Raw genomic sequence first — 21,714 nt, forward strand, 5'->3', positions numbered from 1 at the left:
TTGGGCGTTTTAGGCACTTTTTTATTTTCTGGTGGCCGTTTTCTCCCCCCTTTGACAAGAAATGACCTCAGCCAACTTTAATATTCTAACAGCAGTGATTTTCAGTACTTGAATCCTTCTTCTAGGGCCATTTAAAAGCTTCTGGCCAGAAGCAGCAGCCCCATGTAGCACAGGGAACATCATTGATTATACATGGAGTGAGCTCCAGGCTTGTTCTGATGCTGATGAGCTGGAAAGGGAGGCAACCTCATGCTGCTTTCTTAAAAAAAACCCCGCTCTTCACTGAGACCACAGGATCATCATCCTGAAGTGCAATAAATGGCTAATTGACCTAATCCACACTGTGAAGAAGAGACTGATTAGCTAAAGTCCTCTTTGTTTTTATAACTGAGTAACTGTCTCCACTAGAGCTGTGGGGTTTTTTTCTTTGCCTGTGAAAGTCAGTAATTTGGGTTGCATGCTTCAGCATGCACAAATGTACAATAAAAAGCCCTTTCTAGTTATTTCCCTTTCTCACGAGGGCTGCATCCTCACTGGGCACAGAGATACCGGCACAGCCTCTCTGTACCAGCGGAGCTAGCTCAAGTCGTGCAACATCTGCACAGGGCTGTGGGGTCTTTCTCTGGAGGCTCATCCTTTGCAGCATGCTCCTGGATGATCACACAAGGGATCCAACCACGGCATTTCACAGTAGAGGGGGATGGCTGGGATGAGGTCCCAATCTGCAGCACATCTGCGTCAGCCTTAGGGACAGAGCCTTATGTTTAGCCCTCTGTAGCCAAAAGTTGAGCTGGTGAGCTGCTGGTAGCCCTGTGCAGAAAGAGCTTGATAAATGCAAAATATTTCCCAGTTGATTGATGTGTTTCACAGCAGGTAGAAGCTCAGCTGGAAGGGAAATGTGGCAGGAGCAACCTCCTGGGTGGTTTGTGTTGGTGAGGGAACTGAGCGTGCAAAGCATCACTAAGTGATGCAGCACTCTAAAAGCAAAGTGCCTCTGGTTTATGAATTTGCACAGCTAAACCGGGGGGTCCAGACGAATGCTAAGGCCCGGGATGGCCGGTTCCTGTGCAAATACTTTGCAGAAAATAAAAAGGTTGCAGCAAGGAGCTTGTGATTTAAATAGTTTAAACAGATGGAGGGGTCTGACCTGTGCACAAGGAGAGGAGCCCACTGTTGAGTACTGAGGTACTGAGCAAACCAGTGCCTGACCTCTTACAGAAGAAATTGCTGAAGTTTTCTTGTTTGTAAGGAGGAATCTTGTTTTTGATGAAATCCCCATACATGGAGTTACCAAATCTCCTGGTGCAGCAGGGCGGTGTGTCTGTGTGGCAGTAGTGATGGTGGATTTACTGCCTGTGCTACATTGCCTGCCCTGGGTGTAGGCACAGGCTCTGTATGCTGCCTGGCAACCTTTCCATATGGACAAAGCATATGTGCTATATTAACTCAGTCCTGCAGCCTGCCCCAGGCAAGCAGATCCCTGCATGTGGCTGCAGGGGGAGGGGGGAGAAGTGCAGCCTCCCCCAGGGATGGGCTGATGGTGAGGGATGCAGCCGAGACCCGGCCAGCCTGGTGTATCATGTCTTGCTTAATTTCTACCTTTACTAAAGGTACCTTTTTAAAGTTGTAGTAATGGTGGAAATAGTCCCCAAGTGCTGCAGGAGAGGTCTGCTGGGAGTTACAATGAACCTCTTCCCACCCGTGTCCTGTCCCATGCCATGGTTTGGGTGCTGGAACAAAGATCCAGGACCACGGAATCCTTGCTGCAAAGAACAGCCATTCCCTTCGGTGCACTGAGAAGAGGTGAAAACCCGTGGGGCGGTGTACTGTCCTCAGCATTCCTTTCTCCCCCATTAGTTTTGCACACTGGCGACGTTTAAAATTTAACAGATGCTTTTATAATGCTTCTGTGTCCACCTTCTGCCCACCCTGCAGAACCCAGCCCATAAACGGGGCTATTTATTTCTCTAGCGACCCTTTTTTTAAGCACCGTGGAGAATGCAGCTCCTTCGGTTGTCGGTTTTGCTGGGGTGCTCTGGGATGCCAGCTGGGCATTTAACCTGTAGAGAGGAAAAAATTCAACGCTGGGTCTTTATTAAACATTTTCATTTATTTTGATTACGGATAGCTCCTTTATTTCAAACAGATCAGTTTATTCACTGCAAAGTTTTTTCATGCCTGTTGGAAAGAGTTAGCATTAAAAAACAAACAAACAAACAAAGGAAAAAGGCTTGGATACATGCAAATCATACTGAATGTTGCCAAATGTATTAAAACGAGTAGCAGAGTTTCTTCTAAATTACCTACTTGCGTACGGAGGAGAAACAACCACCAACAGTGTGAAGCGCTGCTGGAAAAAGCTTCCCGGTGCAGTGGTGTTAACCAAACAGAGCCAAAGAGATGACCAAAAGTCTGACTGCGTTTGCACCCAGAAAAAGCAAAGCCAGAGAGTCACCGCTGCGAGCCAGAAAAACGATGCTGTAAAGCTGGTCGGGGGAATGGGCTTTGAACAGCCAGAAAGGGGCTCCCTCTTCGCAAAGGGAGTCAGGTCTGGCCCTTTGAAGGTAAGGGAGAGGAAGTTTTCACGCTTTCCTGCCCTCCCCCAGGTTGAGGATCAGACGAAATTCTGGTTCAAAAGCCAAAGTGCATGGTCCAGCACTGCTGCTCTGGGGTGATCCATTTTCCATCAAAAAGAAAATAAAATCAAACCCCTGTCTCTTAGAAAAAAACAAAACAACATTTTAAAAACAAAGGACTTCTGGTCCAGGGGGCAACGGACACAGCCAAGTGTCCCAACAGCCTTTCGGAGGCTTTACATCTCCAGCTGGTTGTGTCTGCCCTCAGCGGCAGTGATACAGGGATGAACCCCAGGATTATTTTTTCTTTTATAAACCTTCAGTATTGTAGTCTCTTTTGTCATCAACAGCGATGAACCTGAGCTGAGCCCCAGCTCCAGATTTTGTGGCTCGCGTCTCAAAATGGATCAAATACTGTCAGCATCGCTGGTGCAAGCTCCAGGTACCACGTTAAACGCTCTGGAGTTATTCCAGCAGCACGGCTAGTGGGAAACTGGATTTTACATCTGAATAAATACTGGGCAGGCACAAGTGCCAGCCTGATTTCAGTAAGGCTGGAGAGCGAGAGCAGCATCCAGGCATGCTGCGGGCTGGGATTTAGCTTCGCACCAGGAAAGCAAAGCTGTCCCTGCAGGCTGGCTCACAATATGAAGGGAAACACCCCTGGTTAGTGCGTGATCGGACTTTTGTTGTATCTCAGCAGATATGCTATTCATCAGCAACTCCTGAAGTCAGGATTGGAAAGGATTTAAGGTTTATCTCAGTGGCAGTCCTCTTTGGGGTGACTGCTGTCTGTCCATCATGCCTAGGAGAGCAGCTGCGATCTGGCTAGATCCAGCGCGAGGGAAAGGGAGCCCTTCTTTACAAAGTCTGGGCACCTTTCTTCTCCCCTTTTGTGCTCTTCTAAGGGTCTTGTGTGACACCACCTTGGAGATGCGTTTTTGAGAGGTTAAAAGGCATAGCACATCACTAATGTTTAAAAATACCTGGCCAGCTTTTGTAAAATATAAGTATTCGACACGATAACCTTTTTGTGTTCTTTGAAAAGAGAGAAGTTGACATTCATTGTACAGGAGGAAGGCAGCAGTCCGGGCTCCCGAAGCATCCCACCATGTGAATCGACCCTCTGCCAGTACCTTCAGCGCTGAGGTCTCGGTTTGAAGTCACCCTTGCTCACCGTGCCCACCCAAGAGCCACGGAGCTGGACATCATGTCTGCGGGGTTGCAGCACCTTGGTCCGAGTTGGGGAGCTCCCCAGCTTCGACCGTTCTATCTGTCTGCTGCAAGCCTGTGTTGTCAGTCTTGCCTGGCCCAGCTCGCAGGTCCTCCTGGCTCTCGGCCAGGCCATCCTGGCTCTCCAAATCGCTTACCTGACCCTCACCGAACTCCAGAATGGTTGGCAAGTTGCCTTGCTTTGGACATCGTCTCTTTAGGCTGACCAAGAAGGGCTGCGGCAAGGAGAAGATGTCCACGTTGTTGCCAAGGTCGATCCAGGTAACGCTGGGGAACTTCTTGGGATCCTTCAGGGTTTCGGTGAGGTCCCGTAGGATGGCCTTGGTGAGCCGGTTGCCGTTGAGGGAGAGGGTGGTGAGGTGGGGCAGCACGCAGAGCGCCGGCAGCAGCTGCAGCAGCATGTCGTCTGTCAGCTCCGTGAAGCACAGCTCCACCGTGTCAATGTGCTCTGAGCTGTGCTGGAGGTAGGACGTGACGCGATCCAAGTCTTTCAGCGTCAGCGGGATGCCTGACAAGTCCACTGTGTTGTCCTGAGGCTTGCCCATCAGGACAGCTTTCAAACTGCAGGGGGAGAAAAGGAGAAGGACGTTAATGTTGGGGAATGTCTCTGCTTGGTGCCATCGCTTTGGGCTCTCTGGCTGCTCAAGAACATGGGTTATTTAGGTAGGATGTTTGGTTGGGGCTAACCATCTCTTCTGTAGAGTCCAGGAGTGTGGCTGTCAAGTTTGGAGGCAGAGAGACATTTCAAGGCTGTTGTTTATTGATAGAAGATGGCCAGAAACGAGGAGACCATATTTAAAACCCCTAATTCAGAAACAGTGCAGAGTTCTTTTCTACAGCCACTGCAAAACCCCGGAATAAAGAGGCTATCCTGCTGCTTTTTAAAGGAGCAAAGAAGGGCGAGGGAGCCCTTGCTTAGGTGGGCAGGAACTGCTGGTGCTGGTGTAACACTTCTCACACTGCTGATTGTGAAGCTCTTTGAGCAGGGAGGCACGTGCTCGTCCTCTCGCTTGAACAGGTGGGAAACTGAGACCCAAGCCAGAACGACTTCATCCCAAGACAGCAAATGTAGGATAGACACCTCCAGGGCCGGCTGATTTGATCTAGTATTTCCAGTGTGTTAGATCTATTATGTCTCTTCAGTGTAGCTGCTGAGGAGACGAGCATGATGGAGAAATCCTTAGATAAATAAATTAATTCTCACAATGGCCCTATAGAGAGTCATTAGCATTAGCTAGACTGGAGTTTCACAGGTCAATTTATCTTCTAAAGTGAATCAAAGAACACATCTACAAGGAGGACCTGTTGGCAGACTAGTGTTGCTGAGGACTTTTTGCTAAATGAATTATTCCGAGTGAATTAGGAGGTTGAAGGAGCCTCACGCATGCTAATTGCTCACATCAACTTGGTGAGCCTCAAAGATCTCATCTGCTGCAGTGACACACGTCTCAGCAAAAAATGCTTTTGCCTTTCATTACAGCCCGAGCTGAGGAACGACGGTTCTGCCCAGCACCTGTTGGGTTTTCCAGCTGGAAATGCAAACCAGCACCTAACACTGCTTTTTTTAGCTACTGAGCACCGCCTGCCGCCGAGCAAACCCCCCACCTCCGCTGCCCATGGCATGGTAGGATGCTTCACAGCTGGTCCCACCGTGTGCCCCATGTCGTGAGCTGGGGCTGGGTGCAGGCAGCTGGTAAGTGTCAGGGTTTTACCTGGGGAATACAGAAGGATCACAGCTAGAGAGCTGTAAATTGTGCTGAGCTTTGATTTGTAATTAATGCACAGACACAGACCACCTTGCAAGTGGTGTGAGCTCCCCACTGGACTTGGGGGGAGTAACTTAGATGTGAGCTCCCCACTAGACTGGGGAGGGGAGGGGGGGTAATTTAGAATAAAGGCAAGGTGGAGGGAATTGAAGGTTATTTATAAGTACCAAAGCATTTTATTGTTGACTGATCAATACCCGATTAACCACTGAGGAACGTGACATTTGCCACGGCCACTTGATGTGCTGGAGATTTGCAAGCTGAGGAGGAGTGAAATTCCTGCAGTTCCTATGGAAATAAGCCTCAAAAAAAATGCAGGGGGGGCTGCAGGTAAGTGTGTGTATATATATATATATGTGTGTGTGTGTAGTGCGTGTGTATTTTCTGAAATCATCATCAGAATAACTTTCCTAAATCATCATAGGAAGACTGAAATGGCTCCAACATATTGTTGAAGAGTTTGCTCCAAGCCAGCGTGTCTCAGGGTGCTGGCAAAGAGCCAGGGAGAGCAGCAAGGAGCTGCCGCGCGGGGTGGCCCTTGCCATCGTGCGTGCACGGGCGCTAGCTGAGCGCTCTGCCTAGTCTTACTGCTCTGTCGTCATCCAGAGAGCAAAAAGATCTGGGTGTTGCACATGGTATTGTGAACGTAGGGAGGACGATCTGCCACGCGCGTCTGCTCCGCCGAGGGGCCGGTGCTATGTGCAGTGCCTCATGTGTCTGCTTGTCGTATCCCTGTGGATTATTAGCTGCCTGCCTTTGAGCCGGTTGCCGAATAGCACGGCAGGCCATCTGGGCTGGCACTGGTGCAGTCAGCGAGGCCAGTTTAACAGGGCTGAGGGTGGTTTTAGCAGCAAATACAGGACAAGCCATGGCAGGGCTGCCGGGGTGTCCCGGTGGATGGACGCGTGTGCACCGGTTGAGAACGCAGCTGCGTTTGTGCTTGGGGTTAAGCTGTCGGCCAGACAAGTGGAAACAGCCTCCATTGTGCCAGGGGAGGTTTAAATGGGATATTAGGAAAAATTTCTTCACTGAAAGGGTGGTCAAGCTGCCCAGAGAGGTGGTGGAATCGCCATCCCTGGAAGGCTTTAACAAACGTGTAGATGCAATGCATGGTTTAGTGGTGGGCTTTGGCAGTCTGGGAGTAATGATTGCACCTGATGATCCCAAAGGTCTTTTTCCAACCTAAATGATTCTATGATTGTGTGACTCAGGGCCAAGATGCTGCTCTGCTGTCTCCTCTGGGCATGTTTTCCCACGCTGCCCACGAGCAATGACTGCCCAGAGGCTGTTATTTCAAACAAGGGGGAAAATGAGAGCTTTACTCCAAAGATCCGTGCCCAGGGGTTGTGTGCCAGTTAAGAGTCTCCAAATCCCGCTCTGGAATGGCACAAAAGCCATGTGGCGGGTGCCCATGGCCACAGGTTGGCTCTGGAGACGTGGCTATGACCCAGCCAGGCTGGGGTGAGAGCAGGCAAAGTCCTGGGTGCTGTTAGACTGGAAACATCTCTCAAATCTTGACCAGGTTGTGATGGGGAGGCTGGCAGGGGTGAAAGATGTCTTTTGACATTTTCTTGGTGATGCTGGGTTATGCTCCACAGTCCGTTTAGCAGTACTTCGGTTTTACTTCTCTTTTGAAGATCTTATTAAAGGAAGAAATGGATGCAGATAAGCACTGGGATTAAAATCAGCTGCCATCTAGAGGCTTGGCTAAACACTAGGAAAACAAGCTCTCCACCAAGCCTCACCACTCACCAGTGCCAGCCCAGTTTCAGTTTGCACTTGAGCTGTAGCTTTCTGGTATTGCAGTGTGGCAGAAAGGGAGGTAATTTCACAGAACCTGCTTGGCTAGAGCGGGTACCAAAACCAGAGCTGGATGCAACAACTGTGCAAAAGGCATTGATCCAAAAGCCAGGTGATGCTCACAGTCGTTTCACATGAACTGTTTGTTTTCAGGGAACACCCCATAGGAAAGAACTAAATTTAGGATTTTTTTGTGGTTCCCGAAGCCCTTTATGGTCTCACATGACCTGGTGCAACCCTCCTGCTCTAACAGAAAGGCACCTGCCTGCTGTGCTGCAAGGAAAAATCACAGTTTCACCTAACTAGGTGATGCAGTGGTAAGGTCTCCGTAAGGAAATCAGTTGCCCCCTGCCCTTTGTGCCTCAGAAGCCGCTCAGCTGCTCTGTGTTTGTTATTCAGGGATGTTCTGTTTGAAAAGAGGAGCTTATCCTGGCTGCGGTTGCTGCTGCTGGGGGGACATTGCTGTGGGCTGGAGGAGACTCAAGCCAGGTGGAAGAGGAGACACCAGGGCATTGCGGGCTCTAGGAAGACAATGAGTCTCCCCAAAAAATGCTAGAATGCCCAGATGCCAGCTGCATGAATTAATTTCTCATCCTTAAAAAAAAGATGTGAGTTTGTGCAGCAGTTGGCCAATTTCGTTATCACCATTAAGGAGAGTGATTGACTTCTTATTAACCTTCTAGCTCTAAGTACTTGGGAGACCTGAGGGCAATTTCAATCCATCATCCTGACTGCAGCCCTGGCATAAAGAAGGCGCTGGGCTCCGGCACCAGGCGAGTGAGCCAGGGCAGCCCAGCCCGTGCCGTCTGCCACGACCATGCTTGTGCCGCAAGGCTGGGGCAGGGTCCCCGGGCTGTGGGTGCTCATCCCTGCACAGTAAACCCAGCGGTGCTCAGCAGAAGGCCACGGGAGAGGAGAACGATGAACATCTGGGATGTCTTGCAAGAAATAGCACCCGATTTGACAGACAGCCCTACCTCTGAGGCTGTGCCAGGTATGAAAAATGTCTTGTCTGTTGGTGGGGGAAGGAAAAAAATCAATAATGGAGTCTTGAGAACAGAAAACAGGAGAAAAGGGATGTATCCAGCATGGTTAGGTAGGACTGAGGAGATGGGGGATTGCAGGAGGAGCAAGACCTACAAGAGCAAGCCCAAATCAGCTGGCAGCAGAGGGAAAGCAGTTTCCTTCTGCATACAGCACCAGAGGCAGAGAAAGCAGGGAGCAGCAGCACCCTGGGGCTGTACGGCTGTTTGTATGGCTGTGCTTTCATCTCCCCAGCTTGGATCCAAGAGGATCAGCCCTCTGGCTTTGCAGGAACACCTTTAGCCAATACAAACCGAAGCCCTGGTGCAGAGCTCTGCCCCTGCAAGATCCTAAGCAGCCCAGTGGGATTTTTTTGGGTTACAACCGAGCATCCCTACGTGGGCGCAGGCAGTCCAGTAGGAACCGTGAGCACAGCTGGGTGTGCTGAGGCTCTGTACGTGCTTTGGGCATCCTGGCAAGAGCTGTGGCCTGAAGAGAAGAAACCAAACCAGCCTGATGGATGAGCCGCCTTTCGCTAAGGGTTCTTACCGTACTGATAAACAGAAGCCCCAGGCTACGATCACCCATGGCAGGCTCTGAACTTGTGATTTAGGCCCATTCAAAGGCACACAAATCTCACTGGAAACCTTTTTTTTTTGTAAGCAAATCGTGGTTTACTGAGTGTGTGCCTGTGACTTACTACACACATCAGCCAGCAGGCAGGTCGGGTGGGAGGAAAGGCTAATGAATGAGAGTCACTGCTGCCCTTCATTATTATCTGCACATTTCAGTTGCTGGTTTGCCCTGGGTAAGATTATTAACACAGGCTGCTTAGCAAAAGGCTGGCCAGGCAGTTTCTATCATTTTGATCTTTTTTTTTTAGATTTTGGTGCAATGGTGCAATTAGCACTTTCCCATCTGGGCTGCTCTCCCCCACAAGACGTGGCAAAGCTGGGATGCATCTGCTGCACCCCTCTACATCACCTTTAAACGAAACGTGTTACCAAACTGCACTACCAAGCAGAGAAGGGCATGGTGGATAATGCCTACCCGTTCTTGGATTTATTCCACACTGCGAGCGTGGAAAGGGGCCGGAGGAAGGGTCAGAGCTTGGGCTTGCCCCCTCGTCCCCTTCCCCTGCCACTGGCACTAAGCCTGGCTTTGCAAGGGGGCAAAACCTTGCTCCGGTAGCCCAGGCTGCTCAGTCTAAGCCAGGACAATTACTAACTTAGTCTTTGTTTTTCATGCAGGTGCAGGCAAATAGTTACCCAGACTCCCCATCTGCCAGAGAAAAGTTTTTGACGCAAATTCCCTCTGCCTTCGGTGAGACCCTGAGCTGCTCTTCCGCTGGGATGTCCTTTACATCAAAATTGCCAAAGTGAATCTAAGCGTCGTTCATCCAGAGAGTTGGGCCCTCATTTTAACGGTTTTAGGTTAGTCTTTAAAGCTTGTTCAGCCTAAGAAAATAGCTCAGAATTTCTAGGTGCAAAAAGCTCTGGAAGCTCTGGCAGAAACAACTTACCTAGGTGGGGGATCAGCCCTTGAGCACCCCTCGGTAGCAGGAGAACAAGAGGGCTTGAAAAAGAAAAGTTACAAAGCTACTGCTGTTTTTCCTTGTTTAATGTAAGAGGTTTGGTTTGGTTTTTTTCTTCTGGCAAGACAGATCCTACAGTGCAAAAACTATTATAAACTGATGGGGTGCCAAGCTCCGGTGGGTAGGTCGGTGATGTCTTGGTGCGCGGCACATCTGGAGTCTCGCTGAACTCTCCTGTGCCTGGGGGGACTGTTGCACTGCGGCAGCAGCATCTGTTAGTGGCGGTTCGTGGCTTGCTGGATTAGCTGAAACCTCAAACACACACCTCCACAGCCATTTAACAAGATCTATACTTATCCCTTTACAAGGTCTCATTTAACCTGGATGTGGGCAGGAAGACAGCTGTTAATGTGACATCGTTCTCTCTGCTGGTAATTTTTTGGCAATGCTGGGAAAGAAACTAATGAAATATATATATATATTTTTTTTTTTAAAGAATTTATATTCATATGTTGGCAGCTACTTCTCTCCCATATGTACTGCTGCATCACTTTTTGGAAGCAGCCCCAGCCAGCAAGGTGTAGCAAGGCTGGGGCCAGGGTGATTCCGCAGTAACAAGCTCTTCCCACCTAAAAAATCCCAAATTACTGCCGTCTTGCAGTCTTTGAGCACCAAAGCTGCTTATAGCAGGATCTTGCTGTCAAATAAAGCACATAGTATCCCTGTGAATAAGTGATAACCATTTAATAGCATGGCTAAAATAAGCATCCAGGGGTTGATCCTTGTTTTATCCAGCACGGATAGCCCCTGCACAGAGTGATGCTGCCTGCCTGCCTTCATGTAATGTCTTGTGGGACTTCTAGTGTGGCTTTACTTTAGCAAAACTGAGATGATAACAAAGGGAGAATGGGGATAACTTCAGGGCAGCTCTTTTTTTTTGTTTTGAGCTGCTTTCAATATTGCTTCACGTTTGGGTTTGGTGGGTTTTTTTTTTTTAACTTTGGAGCATGCATACAATTTCTGCCAGCAAGTAAAAGAGGATTTCTCACTAGGGCTCTATCCTCCCCTTGAGAGGGATTTAGCTGATACCTACTGAAACAGATCAACTACCCTGTACAAACAGCCTTTTCACCCTGACGATCTGCAGTCTGTATCAAAGGCAGAGGAAATCTAAATCACTGGGGCAGAGCATCCCCGTTGCTCACGCTGAAGGATGGTTTGCTGCTCTGCAGCAGCCTACGCTCAGTCTGTCCCTCAGGAAACAAACCAACCAACCCCCTCCCCCCCCCCCCCCCAATGATTTAATAAAAATAGTTCTGTGGATATTCTGAACCATCTCATGGAAGTAAGGAAGATATTATGTTAACAAACAGCTGTAAAAATTTTTTATCCCTGCCATAAAGTTTGCCACAGAATGGCCCCAAATCTCCGGAGGAGGATCTTGCCATTAAAGAAATCGCTACGAGCCTTAGTGGAGGATCAGTTACACCCACTTGGTTTCATCCTCACACTTTATAAGGATATTCCATAGGGGAATACACAGATTTTTCTCCCCAGCTGGAAACAGTATATGGGGTTTTGACCCATTTAATGATAGGACTGGGTATACAACCACGCACAAAACTCCTGGTAACACTTTGGCAGGATGCGGATTTATATACACTTGTGCTGAACCGAAAGCTATTTTGCATGCAGCATTGAATGAGATCAGAAAACGTTCCCATGAACAAGAATATTGAGGTTTAGATCAAAGAGAATTAAAACAAAGGGCTTTCCTCTTCGTATAAGCTCATGACATTTTTCTAAAGCACGGCACAAATCAGCACAGGAGATGCTGATGTGTCCTGTAATAAAGTATAATTGGACTATTGAGCCACTTTCTTGGAGGGCAAAGGAATAGCTCAAGAAAAATGAAGACGAGGCAACCCCACAGAGTGAAGAATTACAGTAAGAAATTCACATGCTGTCGCTGGTGAGAAAACTATTTATGAAAATGTCAGCAAAAAATTATTGAAAGTATTGAGTCATCAGAAAAGAAGTCAAGTCTTGAGAAAAAAGACTTGTCCTGAAATACTGATGGTATCAAAGATAAGTGTTAAATTCCAGGTCCCTACTCCTGCTTCAAATGATGACAGCCAAACACTGGAATAGGTATTTTGGAAACGGAGGGAAGGAATACAAACAAATGCAGCGAATGCAGAGACCCTGTAATAATGTCGCCAAAAGGGTTAAGCTGCCCCGGGCTCAGAGGAGGAACACAAACAAGAAAATATAATTACCTAGCTTAAATGAGGAACGCAACTAAGGTGTATATAATAACGGCTACATTTTACATTATAGCTATATTTTATATGTATTATATATGACATATATGATATATGATGTATATGTAATAATAAGGATGGCTAAAACAGGGAAAATGAGAATAGATTGCTCTTTCTTCATCTCTCAATTCATGAGCCAAGGGACACCCACTGATGCTGAAAGACTAAACTCCCAGCGGATAGAAGGGAAGGAGTGTTACACCGAGTTCAAATTAACCTCCCAGCTCCAGCCGCGGGATAGCTCTAACATCAAGGGCTTGGTGGGAGGTCCACGGCGGACATAGCACTGCTGCGGCTGATAACATCAAAAGTCATGTTAGGATTTAGGTAAATAAATTAACTGGGTCTACGTCCTGGGGCGGAATTGTAGAAATTGTAGAATTTGCCAAAACGGGGCCCTTTTGCTTCATCGCCAAAGCCTGGACAAGGGCTGGGGGGTTGCTCCTATGTGAGCAGCCTGGTGAACATCAACGGCCCTGGGACCCTGAAGGGTCCAAAGGCTGTGTCAGGAGGTGGGGGGGGCATATAAAAATATACACGCATGTGCCTGTGTATGTGTGTTTTGCAGCTGTTCCTTATATATATATATATATAAAAACTAGGGAGAGGCATTACAGGCCAGGAGCAAAAACGCTTCTCCTTAGGCCAGTGGCAGGGAAAGGACCGTATTTCCCCAGTTAAGTTCCAAAAAACTCCGTTCAACAGGTCTGTGATGCTGCCTAGCTGAATACTTTCCTTTTTTTATTTCCCCCTCCCCTCTTTTGTTTTAGAAAAAACCCAACACTCATCAAAACATGAAAGCTGAAATCCAAACCCAATGTAGCCAGAGCCCAGATCAGAGCTGGGGTTGCCAAATTCCCCAAAATTCAGAGACACACGATTCCTACATGGGGCCACCACAGCTCAGGATTGCTTTTTACTTTATTCTAAAGTTTAACTTGTCAGCGCTGCAGTGTGTGTGCTGCCATGATTAGTCATTAGCTGGTCTAGCTCCTCGTTTGCTGCCACAGAAAGATTTAGGGGTTTAGTAACAGCATAGTTAAGTCTGTTTTTCTCCACCTTTACAAATGAATAGGTTTTCACTCCTCGCCTTAGATTCAGAGCAAAGAGGATTTTCAAATTTATAAATATAAAAATACAGCACTTCAAAGCCCCTTTAAGGCTTACCAATAAACACATAAAAAAAAAATCCTAAGTCTTTACTGTTAAGAAGGGAAGCACCAGTGGGGATTAGTTATTTTGGCCTCTCCTTGTTCCAAGAGCTTTCCTAGTTTTGCTAAGGTTTGCAGTTTTCAAAGTAAAGTCTGGACATCCCCGTTGTTAACTTCCCTCCCCTGCCATCCGAAATTCTTCCCAGGCGGCTCCTCCAGCGAGCACCATGGGATCTCGGGGGGTGGGAAGGGCAGATAGCTCAGGCAGGAGCTCGTCATCTGGGGGGTTTGCTCCTAATTTTGGCCCTGAGGTGTGACATCAAAATTAACTTTCTTATGGCCGTTTATAAAATAATTGTGGCTGCTGGGAATGTTCTGTGGGAATCACATCCCCAACTCGGATCTCCTATTGCCGTTGCAAGACCAAACACTGGGCTATTTCTGGAACTCGGCACAGCACTTTTAAAAACATTTTTGAAAGCATTTTAAGTGCATACCTGGAGGGAATGCTAGAATTTTCCCCTTGCAGCAGAATCCTCAGCGTTGCATGCTGCCGGTCCCTGCGTGTGTGATGCTTGCAGCATACCTCCTCCGTGTGCCCGAGTGCCCCGGCTGCTCCACGAACAGCTCTTTGTTTACACATCTTTCCTTTCCAAACCCCACTGAATTGTCTTTGGCTCCACACCAAGCTCCACAGGCCTGTTCCTTCTCTATTCCAGGCATACAGTTTGGGAAGTGCATGGGGTAGTTGATGGGAAGAGTCATTTCTGTGCACCCAAGAGCATCCAGCCCCTGCACCAGGAGAACTAAGGGTCTCGTGGCTTTGGCCACAGCGTGGTGGTAGAAGGACCGTTGGCATCATCAAGATCTTGACCACTAAATCCTTCCTATCATGGTGAGATGAAGTCAAGCACCTTGGATTTATATTTGTTTACTATATTAATCCACACCTGTGCAACGTCTCCACAGACACCTATTAAATTCTAAAAGCTCGTGATACAAGTAATAAGAAAAATTTCCCCTGGGTGACTGCTGACCCTCTCCACTAGCCTCAACTCCATCATCTCAACCCGTCCAATGAAGAGCCACCCACCAGAGAGCACCATCACCCAGCCCTTGGTGCCTACCAGCCCCCACGTCACCCCAAAGCCAGGGACACAGCTCACACGCCGCACCTTGCACATGGGTTCCCACCTTGCAGGGGACCAGTCACTGCCTCATCCCTGGTGTGGTGAAGGGATGAGATGTCACCGGTGCCATCAGATGTCCTGCTCGTGGCACAGCCCTCAGCTCCTCTGCTGGGTACGGCACACGGGCTGAGAGCTGGCGGTGGCTTTGGGCAGCTGCACTCAGGCTTTGAAGACCCAGATCCGGCTCTAAACACACCTAAGCACACTAATATTGCAAATCATGTGCGGGTGGAGGAAGGAATCTGGTATTTTGGGTGCAGCACCTCTTTGGGGGAAACAGAGTGCATAAGAAGAGACTGGAGAAAGAATAAGAGAAAAGAGAAAGAACATAAAACAGAGAAGAGTCTGTGTTTGGGGCTGGGTGGATTAATTTACTCTTAACACCTCCCAGAATGACTCTAATTCCACCCTAGAGCATCTTTCCGAGGAAGGGAAATAAAGGACCGCAATTTTCTTTGCATTAAGCACTTTGGCAAAGCAATACTTGGTCCCTTTCTAAGGCTGACGTGCCTCAGTCCTGTGCTAGCACAGAGGAAAGGGGGAAACCACGGGGAACGAAGGGCAGGCAGCTCGGGCAAAAACTGCAGGCAGGGACTGGCTTCTGCACTGCCTTCCACGGGCACGTGGGCTGTGGGACGTGCAAAGGCTGCACGGATTCTGGAAGCTGAGGAGAAAAATAGCAGTATACAGAAAGGAACCAGACACGGTGAACAAGTGGCTGAAATGAATTTAAAAAGGGAAGTGGAAAAAAAAAAGTATAATGTTTTTGGTTTTCAGTCCAAACCACATAAATCTGACCCACTAACACTGGCCAAGTGGAAGTCAGAGATCCACCACCTGGGAGCTCAAGGAAAGTCCATCTGGGTCCAGCTGCTGGGGCTCATGCCCAGGCTGCTGGAGAAGCAGCTGTGCTTGGTGGATGTTTGGGGACTTAGAGCCACCGATGGGGCCCTATGATGATAACAACCCCTAGAGAAGGTCCTAGAGAAGGTTAAACCAAACCAAACATCTGATATAGACCAAAAGAGCACCCACACCTTCCCATGGTCAAGCTCCATCACCAAACCGCTCTTCCCTGCTCTTGCTTCTACAGCTGTGAGGTTGCTGCGTCATCAGAATTTCACAGCATCCCAGTGGTATGGAGTAAAAAGACCCAATTAAACCTTTCAAAGCAACAAGCTTCCACACACACAAGAAAATGTAGTGTTATCCGAAGAAGCAACTTGACAAATATCCCCAATAGGGATAATCAAGCAGAAGAACTGCTCTCATTTGCATGCTGCACAGCCAGCTCCTCATCATCGTCCAGAGCCGAGGAGGCTAGATTCAAACATTCAGTGAAGCGATGGTCTTTTGCTCTGCACGAGAACCATTTATGTGTTACAAGAACAGGGATTTTTCCCAACTTGTTTTTATTTTCTGCTAAACAAAATTCTAAAAATAAGCATTTGGGATCCATCAAAATGCTTTGCTATTTAACTCTATTTAACGCATTGCAAAAAAATGTAAATATCCTGCTGTTGCAGTACTCCATTTTTCTTCCCCCATCCTCCCGAAAATGAAATGTATTTATATACTCCTTCCTACGACATATTTTGTTCTCAAGAAATCTGTGTTTTCCTATAGGGAAACCATGCTGGAACATTCCCAACAAACTCTACTCCAATGTAATAAGAAACTGCAGCTGACGCCCCATTAATAACATGCATTTGTAGAAAAGGCAATCTGCACAAGTGCCAACAGAAAAACAAGAATTTAAAAGAAAACAACATGTTGGGATTGTTGCTTCTGTAAATGCCCTCCTGGAAGAGAATTGGACCAGAATGAGAAATTGTTCAAGTTTGCATTATAACAAACAATGGTTTGCAATAAATAAACAACATTTTCTTTAAATTCTGACACGGAGGGGGAGGGGAAAAAGGCTGAAAAGACTCTTGGAAAGGGACTTTTATGATTGAATATATAAAAAACACCTGAGAGTAGCTATTGGATTTACATGAGCAGCTCCCCGCCAGAGAGAAAGGCAGCTGATGTGTTTGACTGGGAAAAGAACCTTTGAACTGAGTTGCAGCGCTCAGTGTCCAAAGGAAAGAGGCCACAGGAAGAGCAATAACTAGTAAATTGCTCACAAACCCATACAATTTGCTGCCAATGCGTTTAAAACAGTTCCATCCTGGTGAGCTGAAAGGAAGGGGAGGAAAACGGGAAGGGGCAGGAGGAACGGGCTGTGATGGTGAGGGATAGGAGACCCGTGGGGATGGATGGAGCACAGCAAGGCAGCGCTGGCCGGGGCTCCAGCCCCTTCTGCATAACCGGGATGGCTGGCTGCTTGGAATTCTTCATTTAGTTTCATTACTGGTGTGTCTTAATCATTGCAAGGAATGACCCCACCAGCAGGCTGGCTGTGGCCCCCAATGTAGGGTGGGACAGCGTGGCTGCTCCCTCTCCGTCCCCCTCATTGCAAATTTTAGAGAAAAATAAATGAGTTTTGACACATCTTGTCTATTTGCAGATGAAAAGGGCTATTGTTAATTATCTCCATCCCTTTCCAGGGCCGGGGGGGCTTTGGGGTGGGGGAAACGCACCCGGTCAGGCAGGACAGCTTGGGAGGCATTGGCTCCGGGTTGCTTCTGCCGAGCAAAAAAATAAACCAGGAGTATCTGCAGAGAAGCGCGTGTGTCACACCGACCAGGCTTTCGCTGAAGGCTGGAGGGTCACTCTTTGCAGAGGCTGTTTGTGTTTCCTGTTCCTTGAAATAAGCTGAATCCCATTAATGCAAAGGAGAAGAAAATAAGATTTTTGACAGGGAGGGGGAACTTCAACTCTGATCCTCCAGCCCAGTTTTCTCATCAGAAACCAGCCCAAAGAAGAAAAAAACCCACCCCTCTCCCAACTGCTTTTCCTGCAATTAGGGAGTGATCAGCTGCCAAAATCTGTGCCTGGGGCTTTGCTTTCCCTAAACTGTTTATTTTATTGGAGTACAGATCACATTTGGAAGAGTTTAGGCAGGCAGAGGTCCCCCATTGCCTGTGCTGCTCTGATGAGAGCCAGAGCACGAGACGCAGCTGCCAGCCCGGCTCCCAGGATCCCTGCCTGTCCCTCACGCTCTTTGGGAAGATGCCTTCTCCAGGGCTGGGGGCTGGTATCACCCCCAGTTTCCCCCGATCTTTGACACACTGACCACTTCAAGCCAAAGCCCTGCCCTTTCCGCTGCCATCCCGGCATTCCAATGGCCAAGAGAGGGTCGGAATCCTGACATGGGTCCCAGGTGGATCAAAGAAACCTACTTCTGCTTCAGCCCGACTGCGGACACGTTTCCCACAGCTGGTTTTTGGGGGAACACTTACCACTTCCCCCCCGCAGGGCAGAGGATGGACGAACCTGCAGCCATCCCATAGCTACGGGGCTGGTGTCTGACCATGCCTAGGGTGGCAGGAACCCCCCCAGCCAAGCAGCGAGAAGGTCTTGGCTGCAAGAGGAACCGGCTGCCCGACGGAAGAAGAGATGAGACAGCCGAGGTGAATGCCTTTCACCTGGTGGTTGGCCTGGCTATCCGTTTTTAATTGCAACTTGCACAGCTATCGAGCCACAAAAGTTCTGTTCCACGTGATTTTTAATAAACGGACATTACACTGGCCAAGAAATTCCTTGCACCGTCACCGTCCTGCTTCCCTGCAGGGGCATACAACCCCAAGGAGGGACGAGACCCCCAGCAATTAGGCAGTGTTAAGCTAATGAGGCTTGACTGGTGTGAGACTGCTTCCACAAGCCTTCCCCGTGCTGGCAGACCCAATCTGCTTTACATTAACGTGCACAAAAAATAGTGGGTCCCACTCGGCGCGGCAGAACAGAGCGAGCATTGTAACCTCAGCTTTCATCAAACGAGGAGTAACAGGATACAACCTGATCCACTACTAGCTCTCTGCTCATGCCTCCAAAAGAAAAAGCGATGGGGTTTGTAGCTTTTTCATATTGTGTCCCAACGAGAAGATTTAATAGGGATCCTCCTTTCTTTATAAGTACGGCAAAAAGTTGCTCGGAGCAGGGGGTTGAACCTGCTTTATTTACATCCTATAGGTTCCTTTTTCTGCTGGGCATGGTTTTTCCTGCAGCTTTGCTACCTGCTCACAAAGCCATTTCATTTTAATAGACCGCCCCCCTTCTACAGGGTCAGCAGAAACAGCCGCTACCATTTCTGGGGCTGCAAAACCAAACAAAAGAAAGCAGGCAACGAGCGTCTTTAACTGCCCAAAGAAAATCCCTCTTTGCCCAGCACTTCATGGCTTTTGGCAGGTTATTTCCCTGCTAACACTGGGCATCTTGGCATTCTTCTTCCCTGGAAAGATGGAAACAGAGCTGATATCGGAGGTGAAGCTCGCTGCCAAGACTGCCTTTTCAGCTGGGCATAACAAAAAGGGAATTTTATACGCCGCTTTTAGCAGCAAAACATCCCTGCCGCCCGGTTCCCTGAACCCCTACGGCACTGCAAATTGTGCGGACAAGCAGGAAAACCACAAAAACCTGCCCCGAATTCTCCCTGACTGGCTGGGTAACCTACTTGCTTTTCTGTTAAGAGCCAGGTCCCATTATCAGCTCTATCAATAAACCTACAAACCCATCGCCCTCTCCCTTCGGCTGCCCCAATGCACACATTTTGCCCTTTTCTCCACTTTCTGTACCCATCAGTGATGCGGTTTCTTGTTGCTGTGCTCCCAGCTGGCTGTTAGAGGGGAATGAGCGATGCTGGAGAGATCAGCCCAACAACAAATTTCCCAAGGTAAGCAATTTGTCTGTATTATGTGGACACATGCACGTATATATATATATGTATTTCCACCCCCCACCCCCACCCCGTCTCTAACTCATCATCTTCAGAATAATGAGCTGCGTTTTAGCACTCAGTGGCCGGCATGACCCAACAGCTGGTTAAACTGGGGAACACGGGAGGGGACAGTCCAGATGGGCATTTCTCTCAGCCAAGACACTGCCAAGGAATAATCCCCATTCCCAACAGCAAGGTGAGAAGTGACCTTCATGAGAGACTGGGCACGCAGGGAGGCCAGCCCATGACGATGGCTCCCCCACAAAAAAACCCCTCATCTCACCAGTTTGGTGCTAACCCTGGGCAAGGGGGGGGTGAAACTCCTGGAGGAGCATATTGCCACCCTGGGCAACATGTTGCCAGATGAAAGAAACCAGCCTTGGGGATGGACGCCCCGTTTCTCCGGGACTGGGATGTGTCAGAACACAGGCTGCCCATGCTGGCAAGACAGGCAAAAGGCAGCGCGGAGCCGTGAGCATGGGCAGGGTCTGCACGCTGCGCTTTGGGCTCCCTTTCCTTGGAGGTGCCAACCAGCCCCTTTTGAGATGCAAAAGATCCTTCTGCGCTTCCCTGAGCGCTGGCAGGACACTTGGCCCATGGCCAAAAGGGGCTTTTTTTCTCCACCCTGTCACCTGTGAGCCAAAGGACTTTACCCCATCTGATGATGAAATGTCAAACTGGAAGGGGATGAGTCAAGCCTGTCTGGGTCACCCATGGGGTGAGCCAGGACCTCGGGGCCAGGCTACTGGGGGACAGATGGAAACACCTGCCTAGGAGCAACCAGAACAACCAGGGATGCAGCTAGGCTGGGCCTGGGATGCAGGAGCCTGTGCCAGGAAAGCTCCAGCTGTGCTCCATCGCAGCCCTGCTGTGACCTGCACCCTGCTGCTCGCATCTCCTCGTGCAGAGCCTGCTGCCTTCTCCGGTCCCACCCCCCCCACAGGCTCTCCCGCTCCTGCCAGCCCCACAGCAATGCACAAGAACAAAGAAACCACCCAGATCCAGCCCAAATATGCCTCGGTGCCCCTTTGAAATGCCTGATGCCCAGCTGCCACCATCCAAAACCTTTGTGCTGGAAACTTCGGTCCAGCCCTTCTCCCCATGGCAGCAAGGAGCAGCAATGCTGCCAGTGCTCCCACCACTGTCCTCCTTTGCACTGCTATTTTAAAACATTATTTTCATTCAAAGAGAGCAGCAGCGGGTGTGGGAGGTGGAAACTCACCCCGACAGCAAGCCAAAACCCCAAGTCGAAGTGATGGATGAGCTCACTAAACGCCTTCATTTACCACCGCTAACGATGCACGATGTGAAAGGGCTTGGAAAGAAATTTAGAAAGCTTCTATCAAAGCTTTATCATAAAGCTTGATTCTTCTAATTGGGAAATATAGCCAGGGGTGACAGCCGTGCCAGGGCTGGCTGGTAATTAGATGGGCACCGCTGCCTGGGGGAGCGATGCCTTTCCCGCACGGTGGCAGGAGAGCAGCCCTGTGCAGACCTCACCAGCTAAACAAGGAGTAAGGCAGCGGCTGTTTTACACAAGGCAAACAATCATGGGGTGTCTGGAGGACTTCCAAGGCGGGGAGGAAGCGCATGTGTGTGTGGGTTCATTACTTCACCAGCTGATGCCCTCATTTAATAACCATTTCTGCTAGTTGATTCCCCACACAGCAGCCCAGGTTGGGAGGATAGATTTAAATAATCGCCGCCGTGTGTCAAAAGCAAATCTAATTTCCACTCCCTCCAGAAGCAGAGGAAGTGGAGTAGTAATAATAATAATAAAAAAAACCCCAAACCCCCCACACTTTTCATAGTCAAAGGCCTTTTCTAATCAGGCATGGGACTAGAAAACGTACTTAGGGGACCACAGCAAAAGTGCAAGGAGGTGGGAGGGGAGCGGTGCCAGCAGGATGGATGGTCCCTCCAAGGGGAGAAAAACTACTGGGTTACTCCTTAGTCCAGCTGGAGAAAGAGAGAGGGAGGACAAGGAGGAGGGTGGCTTGAAACCGAGGGTTTAAGTCACAGGTAGTGCCTGCGACCACCTGAAGCTTTCAAGGCTGCAGCAAGAGCGTGAGCCAGCTGGGAGAAGGCAGTGGGTAAGACGGGGTGTCCTGCTGCTCTAAATCACCTCCTCCCAGCCTCCCATTTTTTTCTGCTGTAGGATATTCTCTGGTTCACCTGGCTGTCAGTTCATCTGCTCAACAAGGGAAGGGCAAAGGCAATTCAAGGATTTGTCAGGGTCAATATTCATCAGCGGAGGGGGGTAAAAAATTGTACTCCGCAGTTTGAGTCAATTGC

At 48.9% G+C, this 21,714-nt stretch overlaps 1 protein-coding gene across 1 annotated transcript in view; it reads right to left on the bottom strand.

Moving 5' to 3' along the window:
* Positions 1-1,267: 1,267 nt before the first annotated feature.
* Positions 1,268-21,714, bottom strand: part of LRRC75A (leucine rich repeat containing 75A) — a 96,085-nt gene continuing 75,638 nt past the window's right edge. The window contains exon 4 of the mRNA XM_037374631.1: positions 1,268-4,370. Coding sequence (XP_037230528.1) covers positions 3,785-4,370 — 586 coding nt within the window. The 3' untranslated portion in view covers positions 1,268-3,784. The remainder of the gene's footprint in view (positions 4,371-21,714) is intronic.

This window comes from Falco rusticolus, chromosome 1 (genome assembly GCF_015220075.1).
Source record: "Falco rusticolus isolate bFalRus1 chromosome 1, bFalRus1.pri, whole genome shotgun sequence".
NCBI classification, from domain to species: domain Eukaryota; kingdom Metazoa; phylum Chordata; class Aves; order Falconiformes; family Falconidae; genus Falco; species Falco rusticolus.